A 24431-nucleotide genomic window follows, 5' to 3' on the forward strand; every position below is an offset into this window, starting at 1 on the left:
TAAAGAGGTAATATGATCCAAATAAGTTAATAAGTCAATAATTTTTTAGAGATGAAAAAAATTGTATTTGGAATGATTTATAAAAATTTTTGTAGTTAAATATATGATTGTAAGAGAAAAAAATAATTGATTGATATTTATAATAAGATATTTTATCTTATTAATTATTTTTTTTTAAAATTATTATTTATTTTAGCCTTAACTTTTGTTGCCAAACAAGGATTTAAGTCATTTCACTTTTAAGATTCATTTTTTGTCCTCATTACGAACAAGTGAAACGGCTAATTTTGGCTAATATTATTGAATGCTTCCTAATCAAAGTTTTGTTAGTCAGATTTCAAGCAACACTTGACCCCCATGCACAGGTTCGGATGCTCCAAACCAACCTCCGAGCCTCAATTCCAAACCGAACCAAACGGCTACATAGATAGAACTCTCTTCAATTTTATGGTTTTTTTTCGTTGTGATTAATTGAGAAACTTCTCGGCACGTCTTCTATGGATTCCTTGAGAACTCTATTTCCATGTTTGGCCCTAGTACTACTTGTATTATTCACTTTCCCAGAAGGGAGGGAATTCCTGGTTGGCGGTCAAGAAAATTCGTGGAAAGTCCCTCAATCTCCCGATGATTTCAACAAATGGGCCGGGAAAATGAGGTTCCTCATAGTCGATTCTCTCAGTACTTTCCTACTTTTCACTTTTCAAATTACATTGAATTGTTTCCACATGGGATTACGGTTTTCTTGTTTAATGTCTATTTAGGTTCGTTTGTTAATTATATATTTTAGTTAAAAAGTAATAATTTTTATTTTTTTATATTTTTTTTTTTGTAAAAAATTAAAAAAATTACTAAAATAATATATTCTCAAAGGTGGCTTAAACTCGTTTGGCAGGTTCGTTTGAGGATTAATTATTTTACTTTAGAAGAAATTTAAAGATAGAAAAAGAAAAGATATGTGAAATGCGAATAAAATATGTTTATATTTTACTTAATTTTACACATATTTTTTTATTTTTTTTTTTAAATTTTCTAATCAAATACAATATAGTTTTAATTAATTAATTTTTTTTTGTTAAAAGACGTGCATTAGTAGAGAGAATGATAAGATCATTTGAATTGACTTTTTTTCCTTTTTTTTTTTTTTTTGTTTTTGTTTTTTGTGTGTGTCTCCCATTCTCAAACAAGCCCTTAAAATGAATTTATTGTCCAAAAAAGTTTAGTTTGTTAAAAAAATAAATTAAAAAATTTAACTCATTTTATAAATCGCTTTTGAAAAAAATCACTTTAGCTTGTCTTCTTGATTTGGTTACAACTAAAAACTCAACATACTTTTGTTTTTGAATTAATTCCTTTTTTAGATCCGTGCACGATTCTTAAAACTAAACAAAAATAGAGTAAATTTTATCACCCAAAAAAAAAAAAAAAATTATGAAAGCTGATTTATTTGTTTTTTCTAAACTTTTTTCAAAAAAATTAATTTTTTTAATTTTTAAAAACCATCTGGAGACGAATTTAAAAAGTAAAAAGAATTTGACATAAAATTAAAATAAATTTTGAAAAGACAACTAATTCATAAAAGCAAAAAAAATTTAAGTCGAACTGAAAAAAGGGGTAAATTACAAATAGATTTGCTTAAAATACGATTTGCCTCCGTAGTTCTAGAAATTACATCTCGTCTCATGAAATTTTGAATTTCATAATAAATTGTCTCTTTTATTAATAAATCATTCAGTCAATTACCAAATACAGTAATTGTATTTTGAATAAATTTCAGGGGTATATTTGTAATTTATCAAAAAAATATAAAATGTAAACTTTTGAAAGAAAATTATTATAAAATTAAGAAGAAAAAAAAAAGAATTTTCCAAATAATTTTTTTTTGTAAATTTATTTTTGATTGATAAATTAATTTTTGGTTCCCGGTAAGAGTATGGTGTTATTTTAATCTCAATATTTAAATTGTGTTAATTTAATCCTTAATGTATAAATCATATTTCAATGCAGTGCAATAATATTTAAATTGTGTAAATTTAATCTTTAATGTATAAAAAGTGTTTTAATTGATTTCCAATCTAACTCTCTTTGGTCCCAATATATAAAAATCTTTCAATCTACAATATTTAGATTATGTCAAGGGATCACATTGATACAATCTAAACATTGGGAAAATGACAATATAAATATTGAACAGCAAAATGACATAAGGTTAACACTTAAATGGACCCGGTCCAGCTGTGCCCCCAGCACAGCAGGCACTGCTATACAATTAAATGGCCTCATTTCAGGGCCCGTTTTGATGATCCGAATAATTCACATTTTAGAATACATCGAGTAGAATATACTTGCAAAAAAAGTCAAATTAAGCATATATCGTTAAACCTTTCATCTATTCAAATTTTTATTCATTTTTATACTTCAAATCATAATTGTTATTTATTTTTGTAAATACAAATACTATTTGATGAAGTGGTTAACGATATTTAATCAACTTAATTTTTTACAAGTACGTTTTACTCAATTACTCTAAAATATCAATGGTTCGGATCATCACGTGACCGGCCAGTAATCTCAGATTACTCGGCCTCAAAGACAAAACAGATAATTAATAATAGTAAACGAGGCACAACGGAAGCAATATTAAAACATAACTATGTCCATCGAGTGGTGCATATATGTAAATTTCACAAGAATTTAAAACTTCAACCTCTTTAGAAAGATATAAGTACATAGATACGTCACAACATCGTTAAACACTTATACATACATCCATATGTAACAAGTACCCAAATAACAAAAGAAAATTTATCGAAAGGGTTAACAAAGCTCGACTTCTCTTGAGTCCAAGCTTGCCTCATCACGAAGACACTTCAAAGCAGCTTTACAGAGGGTGGACTTCCGAGGCTTTACTCTAAACTCGGCACTCCATTTGCTCACCTACATATATAGGGGAAGGGGGTGAGCTAAAGCTCGGTGAGTAATATCAGTATAAAGAGATTAAACGAATGATGTCTATCGAAATACAAAATCATATCATATGAGTTCTGATGCTCTACGAAAAAAAATTTGATAATTATATCCAAATAATTTTATCATATTTGTTTTAAGAAAATAAATGTTAATGACAATTATTTTTGAAAATAAATATCATAAAGCCATGTGGTCAATTATCAAATTAATTTAATTTTTTAAATTAATACGTACAAAATAAATAATGAAAATCACCAAAATTTGACTCGTAAAATATCACATATCCAAACATCTTCCAACGTAAAAAGTGGACTAGAGAGGATTTTTCTACTCGAGCCTGTCTTTTACCTGTGACACTTTTGTTTCTGGGTCCGCTCGAGCATCAAAAGACACGCTCGAGCGTAAAATCTTAACTCTCAGTATCTTTTGAGTTTGCAGGTGGGACACTCGAGCATAGGAAGTGGCGCTAGAGCAGGAAATGTTGGCTCCCAGTGGTTCTCTTGTAGATCTGCAAAACTTCTGAGGCATGTCATTCTACGCTCGAGCGAGGGACTTGTTGTTGGAGCGGACCTCTTAGATTGTGTCTTATGCTCAAGCGGGAAAAGCGGCGCTCGAGCGGACTGCGCGAATTCAACAGCTTGAAAAACACGATTCTAGATCTTTCCTTCCACTTTTCCTTCTATCTTCCCTCTCCTCCTCTCTTACCCGAAAAACCCTAGTTTCTCTCTCTAAAATACCTTCCATTCCACTAAGATTTGGCTTGGATCACCTAGCAAAAAGTGAAGAACACTTGGAGATCATACTCTTCCACCGATTGGATCTTGATTTGGCGAAGGATTCTTCTAGGGGGCTCCATTCTCTTCCTATTTAAAGAGGTAGGGATACTTTTATTCTTGTATTTCTTTGCTTTGAATGGATTTCGTGGTGTGGTTGTGATTCATGAACCAATTTGAGAATAGTGTTGGATTATTCCCAATTTCTATATAAGAAAACCATTTTATTTGATTCTTGTTTGTAATTTCTTATACTCTCCTCTCAAAACTTGTATATAAATAGTATTGAAACCCATTTTTATGATAAACAAGACAAACCCTCAAATTTGGTGAAATCCTAAATTCCCAATTGAGTTGAAAACCCTTAATTGAATGAAATTTCTAATAACTCTTGGAATGTTGTGAACAATAAAAAGGTGATAAATGAGGAAGTTGTTATGGTAGATGAATTGAGGTTTGGATGTTAATTTCTTCAAATGTGGTGTTGTATTCCATTCCTTGGCTATGTTAAATGCTTGTTGATTGGAATAAAATGTGATTGAATTATTGATGGTGCATGAGTTCGGGTAAGAGTCACTTTTGAAAGTGTGGTGTTGTGTTGGTACCCACACGGGGAGTTTAAAAGGTGCCCAATTGCCCTGTCTAGGCTTATCATTGGACAAATATGGGCAAAATGATTTTTGGGTGTCCACACAGTCCCGCCGTATAATAGCCGGTAAAAGTGAAAAAACGGATGATTTTCCTTTGGTGTCCACTCCCTGCCGTATAATAGCCGACAAATGTGGGGGTGGTTTTAAACAAAAACTGTCACGACCCAAACCCGCCCCTATGGATTTAGCACCGTAACCGGCTAGTAATCCGAGATTACCGAAGGCCTGCTTAATAGTAATACAGTAATACAGAGTACAGGGGCTGGCAGAAGCCAATACAGTAAATAAACAATGTCTAATGAGCTGTGACAGTCTGTATGCCAAAAAGACTTTTCATTCAAATATATACAGTCAGACAAAACAGTATGTACATATATACAATCATTCAGTTTAGGGACCTAATCCCTATCAAACAGTACAGTAACAGTCTATACAGTCGAACAGGACAGATACAGAGACAGACGGGGAATTTAAAAACACTCCTAAGCCGTAGCTCGACAGGCTCGGAACCTCGCAGTGAGGCACAACGGTTGGCTTGAAAAAACTGGAGTTTACCCCGACGCTTCTAGCTGCGGTCTGGTGCCTGCACACCTACATATATATATGAACAGTGAGCTAAAACCCAGTGAATAACACAATGCGTAAAGGGGTTAAGAATGAATGTCCTTACAGTAATGAAAACAGTTCATTAAATCAGTATTTCAGTCGTTCAGTCAGTGCAGTCATATGTGGTACATCCACTAGCATAACAATACAGTAAACAGTAGGTCTTAAAAAGACCGAGCAGTAAATGATGGCCATCAGTCAGTAACAGTAGTGGTTCCAACGAGAGAACCGACAGAGATCTCTGTAGCAGTAACAGTAAACAGTAGTTGCTAAGGATGCCACAATACAGTTCAGAATATAGGACATACATTCATTCAATTAACAGTATCAGTTCAGAAAGCAGTACGGTTCAATTGTTCAGAAGATAATCATTTTGAACATATCTTTACACAGTTGTTACTCACAGAGTTCTGGGCTACAGTAAGCTAGAGCGCGTCCCCAGTCGCCAACCCTACACAGTTACAGATTGAACACACACTAAGCTACACAGTTGGGAAAAATAATAACTTAATCCCTAATTGCCTCGGTGTGTTTCTACATCTATATCCTCCTTAAGATGTCTTAAACTAGGCCTAAGAATGCCTAGAATGAGATGAGGATGTAAAGATGCACTTGAAAAAGCATTTCCAGACTTTTCAGAAAACAGGGGTCACGCTCGAGCGTATGTTAAACCGCTCGAGCGGACATGCAGACAAAGGCTTCCGCTCGAGCGTAGACTTACCCGCTCGAGCGTTCTGCAAAACAGTCCAAAGTGCTGGATAGGCGGAAATCGCGCTCGATTGGGCGCTCGACACCCGCTCAAGAGAGAGACACAATGTCCCGCTTGAGCGTCAATTCTTCCGCTCGAGCGGACTTCGAAACAGAACAAAAATGCTGGGAGCACGATTTCCACGCTCGAGCGCCAGTCACCCCGCTCGAGCGTGAGTCCAAATTCTGGATATTCCAGATTTGAACCTCAAGCTCAAAACCAAGTTTTAAACCATAAATTTCGATCCTCTTGGGCCAATTTTCCAAAAAACACATCAAAACTCATACTTTAACATGATTCAAAGCTCAATTTGTAAAATCAAAGCCCAAGGGTAGTTTAAACAAACCCCATTCAAACCAATTTCCATAAATATGACGAACATGCAAACATGCATGAATTTAAACCATTTCAAGCTTCAATTTCATGTTCTAATGAACCAATTCTTTCAAAGACAAGGTGAAAACATGGTCTATTGTAAAAATATGAGCATGCATGTACAATTTCATGAAGGACAACTTCAAAACTTCAAAGTAAAGGCATACATGCATGAACTAGGCTCCAATTCAACATCATGAGACCAAAACTTGACTTAAATCACTAGAGGCTCAAGAACCACGCATGAACAAGCTTAAATATAACAAGGAGAGGTTGAAATTCCTTACCCAAGTCTTGAATTAGAGGTATGGAGGCTCAAGAAGGCAAATCTCTCACAATTTCTTCAAGATTCCAAGCAATTCAAGATGAATTCACTCCAACTCCCTATTCTCCCTCTCTAGTCGGCTATACACTCAAGAATAATGGCTGAGCAAATGTTTGTAATGCAAGACTAAGCCTTAGACAAGGTTTGGTGTAGTGGCCCACTCAAATGGCAAAGTTATAGTTAAGTCAAACTATGTAACTTCTCAATAATTAACCTAATTTAATCATACTGAATCAGTTTTCAGATAAATATACCATAAAATCACATTAATTCTAAAGATCACAAATCATCAATCAATTTCGGATTCGGCCACCGATAAGGCCTTCAATTTGCAATTTAAAGCATAAAACATGAATAGATAATTTAATAGTCAACAGATAGATATGCATTCAACTAGCACATTCAGTCAATTAGTTTAGTGATTTCAGTTAATTCAGTCAATCATCATAATCAATCTTAGTTTAGCAGTTTAAACATAAAAACATAGACAGGTAATTAGATAATCAAACAGATAGAACGCAATTCAAATAGATGTACTCAATCAATTCAGTTTCAATTTTAGTCAGTCGGTTCAGTAGTTTATTCAGTTCACTTATCAGTCATAATCAGTTCAGTTTAATGGTAATCAGTAGTTTATCGGTAAATAGTGACGAGGGTTGTTACAAAAGCAAAGGGCATTTTATGTTGGAGACTTACAGGTGGACTCATGGTTTGCCTTCCATGGTTGTGATTGTTTGTGTGTAGCGCTTGATGACATGAGTTGCTTGGTACCTAATGTTATAAATTACAAATTGTTACTCCTGAGTCATGATGTATCATTATGATTGTTTGAGACCATTCGTGAAATTATATTTCTTTGTTCTGTTTTGTCACAAGGACATCATCATCCAGTTTGAAAAGATTAAATAGTTGGATAAATGTATTCCTACTGGGCAAATAGCTCAACCTTATGGTTTTTTTTTTTTTTTTCCAGGAATTGATGAAATACCACCCCCTTGATGGATGGGATCCAGTTGTAGTTCTTTTTGGGAAGAAGTTAACTCAAACATGTTTTGATTATTTTGAATTGGAATTTTTGTAGCAAGACTATCAAGTTGTTTTGTCGTTATTGTATGCCCTAGAGGCTTATATTTTGTAAGACCATCTAGTTCATTGAACTGGAACATGAGTACTGAATCTTGTGAGATTGTACATGACGAATTGTAATCCTTTAACTTTTAGTTCAATGAAAAAGATGACTTTTGAGTATATTCTTGTGTTTGTTTTAGTCGATTTTTGTGAGAAATTCCAGGGCGTTACATTACCAGTCATCGCTCACTTAATGCATGCTATATATAGTATACATATTATTGTCACGTATTTTTTTGATGTATGTTATATATTTTTATGGTCATGTTATGTAATTTTTTAGTAGAGTTACCACAATTTGTAGTTCAGAAATGATATTACGAATTTTGTGATAATGTTACATATTTTTGTGATAATGTTACATATTTGTTTGTTAGAAAATGTTTAGATAAAAAAATGTATAGCATTACCAATAACATTACCATAAAATACATAACTTCATTTTTGAATTACAAATTATCATAACTCTACTAAAAAATTACATTACATTTACCACAAAAATACGTAACATACACCACAAAAATGCGTAACAAGATGCATATGGGTGTGTACTATAGAATTTCCCTCAAGGTTATTCTACATCACAAGTGTCATAACAAAATCATTTTAAGTCATAACTAAAAATAATAATAAGTCATAATCAAACACTACTTGAGGTATAGGAAAACACATCTTCGATTGTAACCGAAATAATAACCATAATAAGTCATAACTAAAAACACAATGAATTATAACCAAAGATTATAATCAAAATCACTTGAGGCATAACAAAAAAACCCTTTAGTAATAACCAAATAATAATAATAATAATAATAGATTAACACCACAATGAGTTATAACTACGTTATAACCAACACCACAACAGATCAAAATAAAAAATCATGAAAATTATACTAGGCATAAGTTACATACCCAAAAATGAGTATGTATTATAGATTTTTCCAGGTCTTGGCGTATGTCTTTCTAAGGATGAGGTTGTCACAAAGTCTCATATTTTTTCCATTTTTTTTTTGTCTTTAATAACTTTTTGGACGAATTACACTAATACTCCTTATAGTTTGGGGCTTGTGTTATTTTAGTCCCTGACTTTTCAATTGTAATACATTTAACCTTAAATTTTAAATCTCATTCTAAATAAGGACAATTGAAGACATTGTTGCTCAATTTGAAGGATAAAATCGTCAAACAACTTATTTTTTATTGGTTAACTTATATGTTGTTTGAAATATAATGACATTTTTTTAATGAATAATGTTGGAACTTTTTTAGCTATAAAATTCAGTTTGGTTTGGTTTTCAAAATCTATTTTCAGAAAATTTTTCTAAGAAACTAAAAATTAAATTGTTGAATTTTCTTTTTTTAAAAAATATCATTTTTATAGGGTTAAGCTCTATAGACATGAGTGAAGACTAGCTTAGTTTTGCAGGCTTCACATTGCAAATATGAGAGAAGTTATTTGGTGGTACTGGCATGGCAATGTAGGGTCTTTGAAATTTTGTGTAGAGAAGGAGATGAAATTTATGATTTTGTGTTGAGTAATTGGGAAATAATAAGGGATATGATGTATGATAATTTGTGGGAAGTATGGACATGTAGCACCCATGAAGTACCAAATAATTTTTTCCAAATATGGGATCTAATCAACTATGCTGTCTCATATTCAACTCTTAAATGTTCCTTTAAAAAAAAAAAAAAATCTTAAATTGATGTAGCTTCAATTATCATATCAATTTTTAAAATTTTTGTCTAAATAAAGCATACAAGATGAACTTACATCATTAAAATTAGATCTGTAATAGACTCCAAAGGTCCAAACAATATCTTCTAATCCAAAAATTGGATTGGAGAGGATTTTTTCTTCCTCCAACTTTTTTTAAAGTTCATTTTATCTATGATCTCTCACTTACTAGCTATTTTCCCTATAAGTGAATTTAAAAAGAGAAATGTTATATATTACAGATTATCTATTATCATTTTGTATTGTTAAATACTTATTAATAGTTACTTTATTTGAAGATAATTATTAAGATATTAATATAAACAAATGATACCTTTTAAAAAGAGAAATGTTATATATTGCACATTATCTATTATCATTTTGTATTGCCAAATACTTATTAATAGTTACTTTATTTGAAGATAATTATTAAGAAATTAATATAAACAAATGATATCTTGTAATGTATCTAGGCTGGTGATATAAAAATGTGAAAAAAAGAACAAGTGATATATAGGCCTCGTTTGGGAAGTTGACTATTTTAGTTTTTGACTATTTTAATAGGGTAAAATTTTTGTATTTGAGAAGATAGTTAGATTTTTTTTATAGTTGGATGTGATATTTGTGAGAGAAAAAGTAAAATAATTATGTGTTTGATATGACATTTTGTCTTATTAACTATTTTAGTCTATTTTATTTTTTTGGTTGGATTTTAGCCACAAAAAAAAGAAAAGAGCTAAAATCCAACTTGCCAAACAGGGCTAAAGGATTCGTTTGGGTTGTGAATTAATTTTTTAGTTTTTAGCTTTTTTAGTTTGGGGTTAAAAAGTTTCATTTGGGATAGGCTTTTTGATTTATTTGACTTTCATAAGAGAAAAAATGAAATGATTATGATTTGGATGTGATATTTTATCTTATTAATTTTTTAACCTATTTTGTCTTTTTGTGGCTACTTTAGCCCCGTAACCTTATGCCAAACGAGTGCAAAGTTTGACACATATATGGTGTATGTACTTAAAAAAAAATACATCACAACATAATATACATAACATAATTATAATGTTTTGTAATAAATACCGCAATATGTTGTAACTTTTATCACTGAATTGGTTCGTAACATTTCTTACCACAAATAATTTGTAACATTAATACTACACTGTTCATAATATAACTATAATAATATGTAATTATGACTTTTAGATGTACACCATAAATTTGTTCATTCATAATTTTTAAACAAAATGACATAAGACACTCACCACAAATTATATGACTTTTAACGTAGAAAATCGTAATTTTGTTATGACAAAAAGGTAAGTGCATACTGGCATTTTCTTAAAAATTGTGTGAATTACTAGCAACTGTTTTTAAATAAGGATCACTATATTTCGTATAGCATTTGAAGCGGTTGATTATGATCAACATTGATGAAGTCACGTCAACCTTGATGAGTGAAAAACACATTATGAGGTCCAGCTCGAGCAAGGATTCTCTCCTTGCATTTCCTACTTCACTTCCTCTTTGCAATGGTCAAGATTCATTTTAAGAGAATTTAATGGTATAGATCCTTCCAAAAAAATTAATTTTTAATTTTTAATAAAGTAATCTGAACCATTAGATTCTTTTAAGATGAATCTTGGCCATTGCATGGAGGAAGTGAAGTAGGGAATGCAAGTAGAGGATCATTGCTCGTCCAACTCTGTAGACATCAATGAAGACTGACTAGTCAGAGTCAATTTACTTGTTTGTAGGCTTTGCATTGCACCTACATTTGTCTATAAAGCATTTGGCCTCTCTCCCTGTTAATAGTCAGCAAGCATTACAACCTTTGTTTTTGAATCTAGGAGCAAAGATGGTCTCTAACAATCAACTCTTTCACCTCTTTTTGTTTCTTTGTTTTTTCCAGATTACTTGTTTGCATGCCCAACTCTGCACTCAAGAACAGACCTCTACATTGCTCCAATTTAAGCAACAATTTTCCTTCAATAAATCTGCTTCCGACTGTGATCGTTCTTACCTGAAGATGGAGTCGTGGAAGGAGGGTTCTGATTGTTGCTCATGGGATGGGGTCGAGTGTGACAACAACACAAGTCAAGTAATTGGCCTCGACCTCAATTGCAGCTGACTCAACGGCACCATCCACCCCAATAGCACCATCTTCTACTACTTTCCTCACCTCCAAAGCCTCAACCTTGCTTTCAATGACTTTGGTAAGTCTCGAATCTCATCTGAATTTGGTCGATTCACCTCAACCTCTCTGACTCTAGTTTTTCTGGCAAAGTCCCTATAGAAGTCTCCTTTCTGAGCAAATTGATCTCGCTTGATCTCTCTTATAATTATGGTTTGAAGTTGGAAGAACCGGGATTTGAATTACTTGTTCAAAACTTAACCAAGTTAAGAGAACTTAATCTTTTTGATGTAAAAATATCTTCAGTGGTTTCCAATTCCTTGCTCAATCTAACTTCTTTAACACTTCTCGATCTTTCTTTTTGTGGATTGCGTGGAAAGTTTCCTGATGGAATATTCCATTTACCACATCTAAATGAGCTGCGTATATTGTATAATCTTGCTTTCACTGGTTATTTTCCCGAGTTTATAAACTCGAGCAGACCTCTCCAGTACTTGGTGCTTACAGCCACTAATTTCTCTGGAGAACTACCCGACTCAATTGGGAATTTGAAGTCCTTGAAAACGTTGTATGCCGCTCGTTGTAAATTTTATGGATCCATCCCGACGTTGATCGGAAACCTTACGGAATTGACTCGTTTAGCCATCTCATATAACAATTTCACTGGCCTGCTCCCATCTTCACTTTCAAACCTTGGAAATCTCATCCTCTTGAGAGTTGAAAGTAATAATTTTGAAGGTAAAATCGTAGATTTTTTACCTAATGCAAAAAGTCTTCTTTATTTATATGTTGGCTCAAATAACTTCAGCGGTCCATTCCCATCATTGGTTGCAAACCTAACATCACTTGTTGTCGAATAATCAGCTGACAGGACCTCTTCCATCTTAGGTCTTTAGCTTACCAGCATTGTATTACTTCAACCTCAGTAATAACTAATTGACTGGCCATGCAAAAGAGTTCAAATCCACTGATTTAATTGTTATTGATTTAAGCAATAACAGCCTATATGGTAGGTTTCCAAGTTCAATCTTCAAACTTGTGAACCTTACTAGCCTCATCCTTTCATCAAATAACTTCAGTGGTGAGCTAGACATGCTCTATCATACAGTTTCCCTTCAATTACTTGTCCTGTCTAGTAATAGCTTTAATGGTTCTATTCCACAATGTTTAGGAAACTTCAGCACATATTTCTCTGTGCTCTATCTACGGAAGAATAGTTTTTCTGGCACCATTCTTAATACATTTGTAAAGGGAAATTCCTTCAAAATTATCAACCTTAATGGAAATGGATTTGAGGGTACAGTACCAAAATCTTTAGTCAATTGCAAAATGCTACGAGTGGTAGATCTTGGATGTAACAAGTTCTCTGACAAATTTCCATTTTGGTTGGAAAAACTACGTTGGTTGCAAGTTCTAAGTTTGAGATCTAACAAATTCTATGGACCTATGCTAGCTTCCAAAGCCAAATTTCCCTTCCTTAACTTGAGAGTTATGGATTTGTCAGACAATTATTTTACTGGTCCACTGCCAAAAACATATTTCAAGAATTTCAATGCAATGATGAATGTCATAGAAGCCAATTTTAAATTGCAATACATAGAGAACTCTCGTGTTGGTTCTTCATATCAGTATCTATATCATTATCATGATTGTTTGACTATGGTAATCAAAGGATCAACCATAGAAATGGTAAAAGTCCTAACCATTTTCACTGTAATTGATTTATCGAAAAACAATTTCGAAGGTCAGATTTCACAGATCATTGAAAAGTTAAATTCAATCCGAGGGCTCAACTTGTCTCACAATAGCCTTACAGGTCATATACCAACATCTCTTGTCAATTTGACAATGCTCGGGTGGTTAGACCTCTCTTCTAACAAACTCATTAGGGAGATCCCTCAACAACCAAAGAATCTGAAATCCCTTGAAGTCTTAAACCTTTCACAGAATCAACTAATGGGACTGATACCACAAGGAAACCAATTTGATACATTTTTAAATTATTTCTACATTGGTAACTTGGCATTATGTGGACCTCCATTGTCAGATACATGCAGCGACCCTAGGACACCACAACAAGAAGACGATACGTATTCTTCAAGTGGATTCAATTGGTATGTATCATATTGTCGGGTTATGGATGTGCGTTGGTATGGGGACTTGTTATGGGATATCTTATGTTCTCTAAAGGAAAGCCTCGATGGCTTGTGAGGATCATTGAAGGTGAATGAAACGAAAGCAGAAAGAGATTGAAAAAACATGCTCACAGAAACAGAGGAAGGTGAAATTAGCCAATGCAAATGGTATCCTTTGGTAAGTATTACAATGAATTTCTGCATTCTTTTGCTTGATCGTGAAAAACTATGGCTTGGTTATGGTTAGCAATTTATTTGTATCATACATAATAAAGCTAATTTATTTCCTTTGATGTTTATGCAAAGCACTTGATTGGAAATCATCATGCGAAAAATTAAAAAAATAAAATCATGGACGTAATAAATGAGTAGTGAAAATAAAGGTTTGTTATTCACTCTAATATATAGCTGCAATTGAAAAAGGTACAAGACTTGGACACTTTTTTAATATATATATATATTTGGGAATTTACTGTTATACCCTAAACTATAGTTACTTTTTCTACTTCTTTTTTAAATGAGTAATGTTAAATATCCAAAAATTCTACCAAATGTCTCACATGGTGTTCTACACCCATGTGAGCCATTTGATAGAAGGTATAATTTTTTGAGTCTCTAGTATTTTTGTTTTTAAATGATTAATTGCATCCATTTAGTCTTTATTGTTCATGATTTCAGTTTATATGGTCTGATTGGAGACAATTTATCCAAATCATTAATGCTAAAAATCTAATCTAATGGTTAAAAAAATAATTTTGTAATTTAGACAACCAAACACCCATATTCCTCTCTACTTCAAATAGTGAATAAGAAAATGAGTATTTGGTTGGGTAAATTTACACTGACCTCTCCTAATTATAGTGTGTTAACACTTAGCTTATTTTTATTAGTAATTCATTAGTTATATGGATGAAAAAATAATTTGTGTTTACCTAGTTTGGTTTAATTCTCTCTTCAAAAAATTGAGTTTTTTTTTTTTTTGGTTTTCCTTTTTAGTGAATTTTTTAAATATTTTATACAAATTTTTTATTTCTTAAATACATCTAATATAGATACACTTAAAAAGTATAATATTTGTGAAAAAAATTTCACCAAATACAAAAAATACAAATTATAGCCAATGATTTTTTTTTTAAAACATTTTCATATTTTATTATACAACAAACTATAGTCACATTTTTTTACTTCATTCCTAAATTATTAGTTGCATCCATTTATTGTTTCTTATTTCAATTCATATGATCTAATTGGAGACAACATCCGCAAATCAACAATAGTGAAAATTTAATCTAATGGGTAAAAATAATAATTTAAGAATTTAGAAAATTTAAATCGTACAACCAAATCCCTATTTTTTCTTATTCACACTTACTAGACAGCTCACCCTTTACAACTAAACACCTATGTTCCTCTCTACCTCTCATCTCAGATAATGAATGGCAAATTAAACTAACGGTCCCTATAGTTTGGGCATTGTATCATTTTGATTCTGAACTTCTCAATGGTAACACATTTGACCAGGGGTGTAAATTTGGCTCGGCCTGGCCCATGTCGGGCCTCGCAGGCTCCCGCTAAAATTCAAGCCGGACCGAGTAGGCCCATGAGCCAGAAAATTAGGCCCAAGCCCAGGGATATTCGGGCCTTGGACGGGTAGGTGGGCCTGGGCTCAGGCTTGGGTAGGGCTTGAACATTTTTCTAAATTTTTTTCACCAAAATTTTATTTTTTTCCATAAAAAATGACATTGGGGCTTGGGTGGGCCAGGCTTTGAGGGCCGGCCCAGGCTTCAAAATAGTTAGATTTATTTATTTTGATGATTTATTTAATTATATTTTAATTTATTTGAAAGAGAAAAATAAAATCCAAAATTTATTTTGATGATTATATTTTAATTTATTTGAAAAAGAAAAATAGAATCAAAATTTATTTTGTCCCATTATTTCTCACCTAAACCTTTATGCTAAATGTTGTTAGAATGTATTTAATATTTGATTAAAACAGAGGTTCAAACAGCTCAGCACAACAGCTGTTCAAAAGGTTCAAGTGAAAGATATTCAAATTTGTGATGATGGAGTGGAAGATATTCAAATTGGTAATGATGGAAGTACAACAGCTATAAATTCAAATGACTATAACGGCTATAAATTTAAATGATGGAGTGGAAGATATTCAAATTAGTAATGATGGAGTACAACGGCTATAAACGGCTATAAATTCAAATGAATACAACGCCTATAAATGGCTATAAACGGCTATAAGTTTCATTATATATACCAAAGCCTCTAATGTAAACAAGTTACAAAAAAAACCTGAAAATATTCTTTGATCTATAATTACTCACATCTATTCTCAGAAATTATACACTGAGCCTTATAGCTTTAAGCCTATCTTTCCTGTGTGAGATTTATAGAAAAATCAAAGCTTCATTTTATATATCTATCTTTGAGAGATATTTATTATAAGCTTTCTTTGAAAGCAAAAATGTATCTAACTTAATTTTTTACAACTATTTGATTGCATAGCAGTTCTTGCTCCCCATCTCCACTAAAAATATAGCAAAAATTCTTTGAGAGTGTCTACCATATGAACTTCTAATTACGATTTTTGTATTTTTGGTTATAACTTATTGTGTTTTTAATTATAATTCAATGTGATTTTAGTTATGATATTTTTTTATTATGATCCAAGAGTTCACTCTCATAATATTGAGTTATGTCATTTGTGATAATTAAACTCACAAATAACATAACTTGCATATGATACATACCCTTTTGAGGGTGTGTACATTATCCAAAGTACTTAAAGTATCCCGAATGAGTATTGTGTTGTTTAGATTGAATTTGTGTAATATGAGATTCATGTATAGAATAAATTTAAACAATAAGATAACAACTTATTGTTTCTGGTTCGACCCCCAGGCACTCCGGACTTGACCGTGCACCCTCCAGAACAAGTGAAATGCAACACCGAACAAAAACAAGAACAAGAACAAGACTTTATTTTGAGAACAACTTCCAGACATTTCAAACCCAATGAGAACAAAAGGAGAACGGAGCAAAGAAAAATACGCCCAGTCATCACTAGGCATAACAAAAAAAACTCTTTAGTAATAACCAAAATAAAATTAAATAAAATTAAATTTAAAAAAAAAACAAGAGACTAACACCACAATGAGTTATAACTACGATATAACCAACACCACAACAGATCAAAATAAAAAAATACGAAAGTTATAACCAGGCATGAGTTACATACCCAAAAATGAGTTTGTATTATAGAATTTTCTAGGTATTGGTGTATGTCTTTTTAAGGATGAGATTGTTATAAAAAAAGCCTCAAATTTTTTCCCTTTTTTTTTGTCTTTAATAACTTTTTTACACTAACAATCTTTATAGTTTCGGACTTGTGTTTTTTTGGTCCCTAACTTTTTAATTGTGATACATTTGAATCTGAATTTCAAATCACGTTCCAAATAAGGATAATTGAAGATATTGTTACTCAATTTGAAAGATAAAGTCATCATACAACTTTGTTTGCATTGGTTAACTTATATGTTGTTTGAAATATAATGGCGTTTTTTTAGTGAATAATGTTGGAACTTTTTTGGTTATAAAGTTCTGTTTAGTTTGGTTTTCAAAATCTATTTTCAGAATTTTTTTTCTAAGAAACTAAAAATTAAATTGTTGAAAAAAAATTAAAAACACATCATTTTTATATAATTTTATCATTTGGGAGAGTAGAAATAATTTTTTAAAATAATTTTTTTTGATATTTATTTTCATTAAATTAGTTTTATTTTTTCAAAAATCAAATATAGCGATAACTTTGATGTCATTATTAAACCAATCCGTTAAATAAAAAAAAAAATCTAAAATTAAAACATTTCATATATTAAATATATTGATTATACATTAAAAATCTAATAATCATCCATTACATGATAACCATCCAACATATCTATTAATAACTAATACAATTATCTATTATATGATAACCATCCAAAAATATCAACAAAAACAACCACGCATTACATGATCATCATCCAAACACATATTTAAAATTAATTTGGTAAAAAATAAAAAATTAAATAAAAATGTAAAAATTTATTATTTTTATATAATTTTATCTTTGGTGAGTAGAAATAATTTTTACAAATTTAAAAATAATTTTTGACATTTATTTTTGTCAAACTAATTTATATTTTATCAAATTGACGACTTTGCCTTGAAATGGTGTAAAAATGTCTTCAATTATCCTTATTTGGAACGAGATTCAAAATTCAAGATCAAATGTATCACAATTAAAAGGTTAAGGACCAAAATGACACAAGCCCCAAATTATAGAGACCGGTAGTGTAATTCGACCTAATTTTTTTCAAAATTATGTCAAAATTTTTTAATTTTTCAAGCTGTCTTGTATAGAGGAATCTAAAAAAAAAAATTAAAAAATTTTAAAAAATTCCAAAATAATGAAAAAGCCAAAAATAAGCCAAAAATTCTTCCCTTTTTTTGTAGCTTATTTTTGTCTTTTCTAGACTTTTTAAAATTACTTTTAAATTTTGTGGTTTGTCTCGTCAAGTTAAATTTAAAAACTTAAATTTCTTTTAAAAATATTCAATAAAATTTAAAAAAAGCCAAAACCATAACCACCCAATAAACAAATCTCAAACACCCACTATTGCATTTAAGCAATTGATTATGATTTATGAAGTCAAAGTGCTCCTTGACGGGTGAAACACGCTATAGGGTTAAGCTCTATAGACTTGAGTGAAGACTAGCTTAGTTTTGTAGGCTTCGCATTGCAAATATGTGTCACGACTCAAACCCGTCCCTATGGGTTTAGCATCGCAACCGGCCAGTAATCCGTGATTACCGAAGGCCTACTTAACAGTAATGACAGCAATACAGAGTAAAGGGGCTGGTGGAAGCCAAAACAGTAAATAAAATATGTCCAATGAGTTGTGACAGTCTGAAGGCAAAACGACTTTCTATAAACATGCCACATTAATAACCAAAACATATGTACATACGACATATACACAAACATCCATGTCAGGGACCAAATCCCTAACTATAACTGTACAGTCAAGTCTTATACGTCTATTACAAAACAGAAACAGAAGAGTGAATCCGAACACCCCAAAACAGCCGTGACTTGAACGGACTTAGAACCTCGAGGGGAGGCACAAAGGCTGACTTGAAAAAACAAGAGCTAACCCAACGCTCCTAGCTCCGGTCCGGTGCCTGGACACCTACATATATATATATATATATAAACAGTGAGCTAAAGCCCAGTGAATAACAGTTATGTAAAGAGGTTAAGAATGAATGTCCTTTCAGTAATTAAACAGTCATATCAGTCACTTAGAAACCATAGCAGTCATATGTGGTACATCCCATAGCAAAACAGTACAGTAGGTCTTAACAGACCGAACAGTCAGTTGATGGCCATCATAACAGTAACAGTAGTGGTTCCAAACATGGGAACCGACAAAGATCTCTGTGACAGTAGCAGTAACAGTACAGCAGCAGTAAATTGCTATGGATGCCACGAATACAGTTTGCAAATAGGACAAACATTCATTCATTAAACAATAACATTTCAGTAAGCAGAACAGTTGATCATTCAAAAAATAATCATAATTGACTATATCTTTACAACATTGTTACTTACAGAGCACTGGGCTATAGACAAGCTAACAAGCGTCCTCAGATGCCAACCCTACAGTTGCAGAACGAACACACACTCAGGATTAATAACTTAGCCCCTAATTATACTTGGTGTGGTTCTATAACACTATCCTCATTAATATGCCTTAAACTTGGCCTAGGAATGCCTAGGATGGGATGATGATGTAAAAATGCACTTTAAAACACTCTTCAGAATTTTTCAAAAAACAGGGGTCTCGCTCGAGCGTGGCTTTCTTCGCTCGAGCGAGCTTGTCAAAACAGTGGGGTTGCTTGAGCGTAGACTTCCTCGCTCGAGCAGTCTGTAAAAATGCAAAAAGTGCTGGATGTTGAAAATTCCCGCTCGATGCTCGCTTAAGTTGAGACACATCCTTCGCTCGAGCGTAGGTCTCGTCGCTCAAGCGTGCGTCTGCGTGCACCAAAAATCTAAGAGCTTACAATCTACGCTCGAGCGAGCATTCCTTCACTCGAGCGGAGCTCTGAACAAAAGACGGTCGCTCGAGCGTGGAAGCCAAAATCTGGATCCAGATTGGCCTCCCAAGCTCAAACCAAGCATTCAACACCTCAAAACTCAACTTTTTGGGCCAATTTTCTAGAAAACACTTGGAAACCAACAATATAACATGTTTTGAAGATCAATTTATAAAATCAAAGCCCAAGGGTGAGTCAATTGAACACCATTTCAAAGAAGTTTTTCATGAATTATGTAAAAACATAACATGCATGAACTCTTATGAACTCTAGTGCTCTAAAACTTGATCAAATGCAAGATTAAGCTCAAAACTATGGTGAATTCATGGACTACAACTAAAATATGGACATGCATGTTGAAATTCTCATGAAAACAACCTCAAATTCCAAGGATATGTATGCATGCATGAATGGACTCTTAATTCAACACTTTAAACCAATTCTTGACTCTAACCTCCAATAATCCCATGAACCATGCAAGAACAACTCAAATGTACAAATAAGAGGATGAAATCTCTACCTTAGGTCTTAAATTCAAAGTATACAAGCTCAATTTTGCAAATTTCCTTCAAATCTTCTAAGTTTCCAAGCAAAACTCTTGATAAAACCAATTTCTCCTACTCTTCCTCTCTCTCTCTCGGTTGGGTCTAAGAAAATGGCTGAATAATGGTGCATCAAATGATATGAATTGAGTTCCAAACAATGGTACAAAAAGTGGCCCACTAATGGCAATATAGTAATAACATAATCTAATGTAATTTAATGTTATTTAATCTAATTTAATCATTCCAAATCAGATTTTAATTAAACCTACCATAAAATCACATAAATTCTAATTAGCATAAAATTCCAAACAATTTCTGAATCGGTCGCCGATAAGGCTTTCAATTTGCAGTTCAAAGATAAAACGTGAACAGATCATTTAATGACTAACAGATAGAAATACAATTAAACAACATACTCATGCATTTAGTTCAGAATTTCAGTCTGTTCAATTACTTATCATGCTCAATCAGAGATTAGCACTAATCAGAGGTGAGGGTTGTCACAGTCTTCCCCCCTTAAAAGAGTTTGGCCCTCCAAACTCGGATTACCTTCATTTTGGAAGAACACTGGATCCAGGGGGAACAGTTCAGGATATCTCTTCAGCATATCATCTTCTCTTTCCCAAGTGGCATAAGTGCCACCGTGGTTTTGCCAATCCACTTTCACTAACGGAATTTGTTTGTTTATCAACTTCTTGATTCGTTGGTTTACAACCTGAATAGGCCGTTCTTCATAAGTGTAGTCATCACTTAGCACTACACGGGTAGGCTCGATAACATGGAAGGATCCCGAAGATAATCCCTCAACATTGAAATATGGAAGACATTATGCATATGCTCCATTTTAGGAGGAAGCGCTACTTGATACGCCACTGGATTGATCTTTTCAATAATCTCATACGGCCCAACATACCTCGGTGCTAGCTTACCCTTGACTCTAAAACGAGTCTGCCCTTTCATTGGTGTCACTTTAACAAAAACATAATCACCCACTTCATACTCCTGATCTCGCCTCTGGACATCCGCATAACTTTTCTATCGGCTTTGTGCGGTTTTCAATCTCTGTTGAATCAGTTTCACTTTTTCGGTGGTTTCCTGTACAATCTCGGGCCCAAGCAAAGGCCCATCTCCAACTTCTGCCCAGCAGATAGGAGATCGACATTTCCTGCCATATAAAGCCTCGAAAGGCGCCATGCTAATACTTGAGTGAAAGCTGTTGTTGTAGGCAAATTCAGTTAAAGGTAGATGACTTTTCCAATTTCTCTAGAAATCAAGAACACACATCCGCAGTAAATCTTCCAGAGTTTGAATGGTCCTTTCTGACTGGCCATCTGTTTGAGGATGGTACGCACTACTCAGTCTCAATTCGGTACCCAATGCAGTTTGCAGACTTTGCCAAAATCTCGATGTGAACTTCGAATTCCTGTTAGAAACAATAGATACAGGCACTCCATGCAGTCTAACAATCTCATCAATATAAATTGTAGCCAATTTGTCTGCATTATAGATTGTTTTGACAAGTAAGAAGTGAGCAGATTTAGTCAATCTATCAACAATAACCCAAATTGAGTCCATACCTTTACTGGAGCGAGGTAAACCAACAATGAAATCCATAGTGATATGTTCCCATTTCCATTCCGGTATTGGTAAGGGCTGAAGTAAACCTGCGGGTCACTGATGTTCAGCTTTGACTTGTTGGCAATGTAAGCATTTTGATACAAACTCGGCAATTTCTTTCTTCATTCCCGGCCACCAGAAATTCAGTTTCAAGTCTTGGTACATTTTTGTATTCCTCGGATGGATGGAAAGTTTCGAATTGTGGCCTCCCTACAAAACTCGTCTTTTCAATTCAGAATCATTGGGTACACACAATCTTCCCTGGAATTTCAACACATTTTTCTCAAATTTAAAGTCCGGCCTCGGTTTGGATTCCCGTTCATCAATGATCTTTTTCAGAAAATCATCTTGCTGTTGTTTCTCTTTGATCTCTTCAATAAGCACTGGTTGGGCAGAGATAGCAGCTAATGTTCCACTTTGTTCACGCAAAACAATTTCAACCTCAAAATTTTCAAGGTCACATAGCAGTTCTTTCTGTCCAGTGAGTAAACATGTTAAATTCCTAATTGATTTCCGGCTGAGTGCATCAGCAACGGTGTTAGCTTTCCCTGGATGGTACAAAATTTGCAAGTCGTAGTCTTTTATCAGTTCTAACCATCTCTGCTGTCTCATGTTCAGTTCTTTCTATGTGAAGAAGTATTTCAAACTCTTGTGGTCTGTGTACACCTCACATGTTGCCCCATAAAGATAGTGACACAAATTTTTCAATGCAAACACTACTGTAGCAAGTTCTAAGTCGTGGGTCGGAAAATTTTTCTCATGCGGTCTCAGTTGTCAGGAAGCATATGCAATAACTTTACCATTCTGCATTAAGACACATCCCAAACTCTTATAAGAAGCATCACTAAAAACAGTAAATCCATCCGTACTTGAGGGTAAGGTGAGGATTGGTGCAGTCACAAGTCGAGTCTACAGTTCTTGGAAAGCTGATTCCCTCTGGTCGGTCTAGTCAAATGGTTTTCCCTTTTGAGTCAACTGAGTCAATGGTAAGGCAATCTTGGAAAAATCTTTTACAAACCTTCTGTAGTACCCAGCTAAGCGTAAGAAACTTCGAACTTCAGTAACATTAGTTGGTCTAGGCCAATTCACTACTGCTTCAATTTTCTGTGGGTCAACTGTAATGCCATCCTTACTAATCACATGTCCCAAAAACATAACATTATCAAGCCAAAATTCACACTTTGTCAGTTTTGCATACAGTTTCTGTTCTCTTAAGGTCTGTAAGGCAATTCTCAAATGATGTTCATGTTCTTCTTCACTTTTGGAATAAATCAAAATGTCATTTATGAAAACAACTACAAATTCATTGAGGAACGGTTTAAAAATTCTATTCATAAGGTTTATAAATGAGGCAGGTGTATTAGTAACTCCGAAAGACATAACAAGAAATTCATAATGTCCGTAGCTCGTTCGAAAGGCTATCTTTTCAATGTCCTCAGGTTTGACTTTCAGCTGGTGGTATCCAGATCTAAGGTCAATTTTGGAGAAAACCTGGGCACCCTGTAACTGGTCAAACAAATCATCAATACGAGGCAATGGATATTTGTTTTTCACTATTACCTTGTTCAGTTCACGGTAGTCAATGCAGAGTCTTAGTGAGCCGTCTTTTTTTTTTCACAAAAAGAACTGGTGCGCCCCACGACGAAGTACTGGCCTGATGAACTTCCTATCTAACAATTCTTGCAGCTGAATTTTCAATTCTTTCAATTCAGTAGGTGTCATTCTGTACGGAGCTTTAGAAACTGGCTGTGTACTCGGTAATACTTCAATGGTGAACTCTATCTCCCTATCAATCAAATCCCCTGGCAGATCATCTGGAAATTCTCTGACTATAGGAATACTGTCCACATTAGTTTGAGTATCAGTAGGTACAGTCAATATACAACACATATACCCTTTACACCCCTTTTTAATCAATTTGAACACTTTCATGGATGAAATCAGTTATGGGGGAGGTACTACACCAACTTCGTTAAACACAAATTCAGGTAAACCAAGTGGACAGAAAATAACTTATTTTGTTACACAGTCTGTGGTAGCATGGTATTTTGTTAACCAATCCATTCCCAAAATTATATCAAAATGGTCAATATTCAATGGCAGTAAATCAATATACAAATGCACATCCCCAATAACAATCTCACATGCAAGATATACACAAGCACAAGTCATGGATCCCCTAGCGGGTGAAGATACAGCTAACAAATAATTCAGGGGTTCCAGTGGTCTATTTAATTTTCGAGAAAAAGCATGCGAGACAAATGAATGTGTAGACCCCGAATCAATCAGAACATAAGCATTTTGGGCACAGATTGAGAGTGTACCTGACACAACGGTCTTGATATTCTGCACATCTCCCGACACGAGTGCAAACACCCGACCTTACCTCACAGGCTCCTTTCCAGTAGCTTTGGGGTTGGGTTTAGGTGCAACAGTTGATGCTACGGCGCTAGCTGCAGCTTTACTATTGCCTTGAGAAGTGGAAGGGCAATCTTTGACCATGTGGCCCACCTTGCCACACCTGTAACAAGCACTAGAAATTTTATAACAAACCCCTTTGT

The 24431-nt window shown here is 33.5% G+C and overlaps 1 protein-coding gene and 1 long non-coding RNA gene across 2 annotated transcripts; both read left to right on the forward strand.

Moving 5' to 3' along the window:
* Nucleotides 1–11099: 11099 nt before the first annotated feature.
* On the forward strand, nucleotides 11100–11745 carry LOC145824612 (uncharacterized). The gene is made up of 2 exons (XR_014366441.1): nucleotides 11100–11499; nucleotides 11557–11745. It is a non-coding gene; the product is annotated as an uncharacterized LOC145824612 (long non-coding RNA).
* A 764-nt stretch (nucleotides 11746–12509) lies between these two features.
* On the forward strand, nucleotides 12510–13628 carry LOC145823724 (receptor-like protein 9DC3). The gene has a single exon (XM_082923247.1). The coding sequence runs from the start codon at nucleotides 12510–12512 to the stop codon at nucleotides 13626–13628; it is 1119 nt and encodes a 372-aa protein (XP_082779373.1).
* The last annotated feature ends 10803 nt before the right edge of the window (nucleotides 13629–24431 follow it).

Source organism: Camellia sinensis, chromosome 4 (assembly GCF_055761805.1).
Source record: "Camellia sinensis isolate YWXY chromosome 4, ASM5576180v1, whole genome shotgun sequence".
In the NCBI taxonomy this organism is placed as follows: domain Eukaryota; kingdom Viridiplantae; phylum Streptophyta; class Magnoliopsida; order Ericales; family Theaceae; genus Camellia; species Camellia sinensis.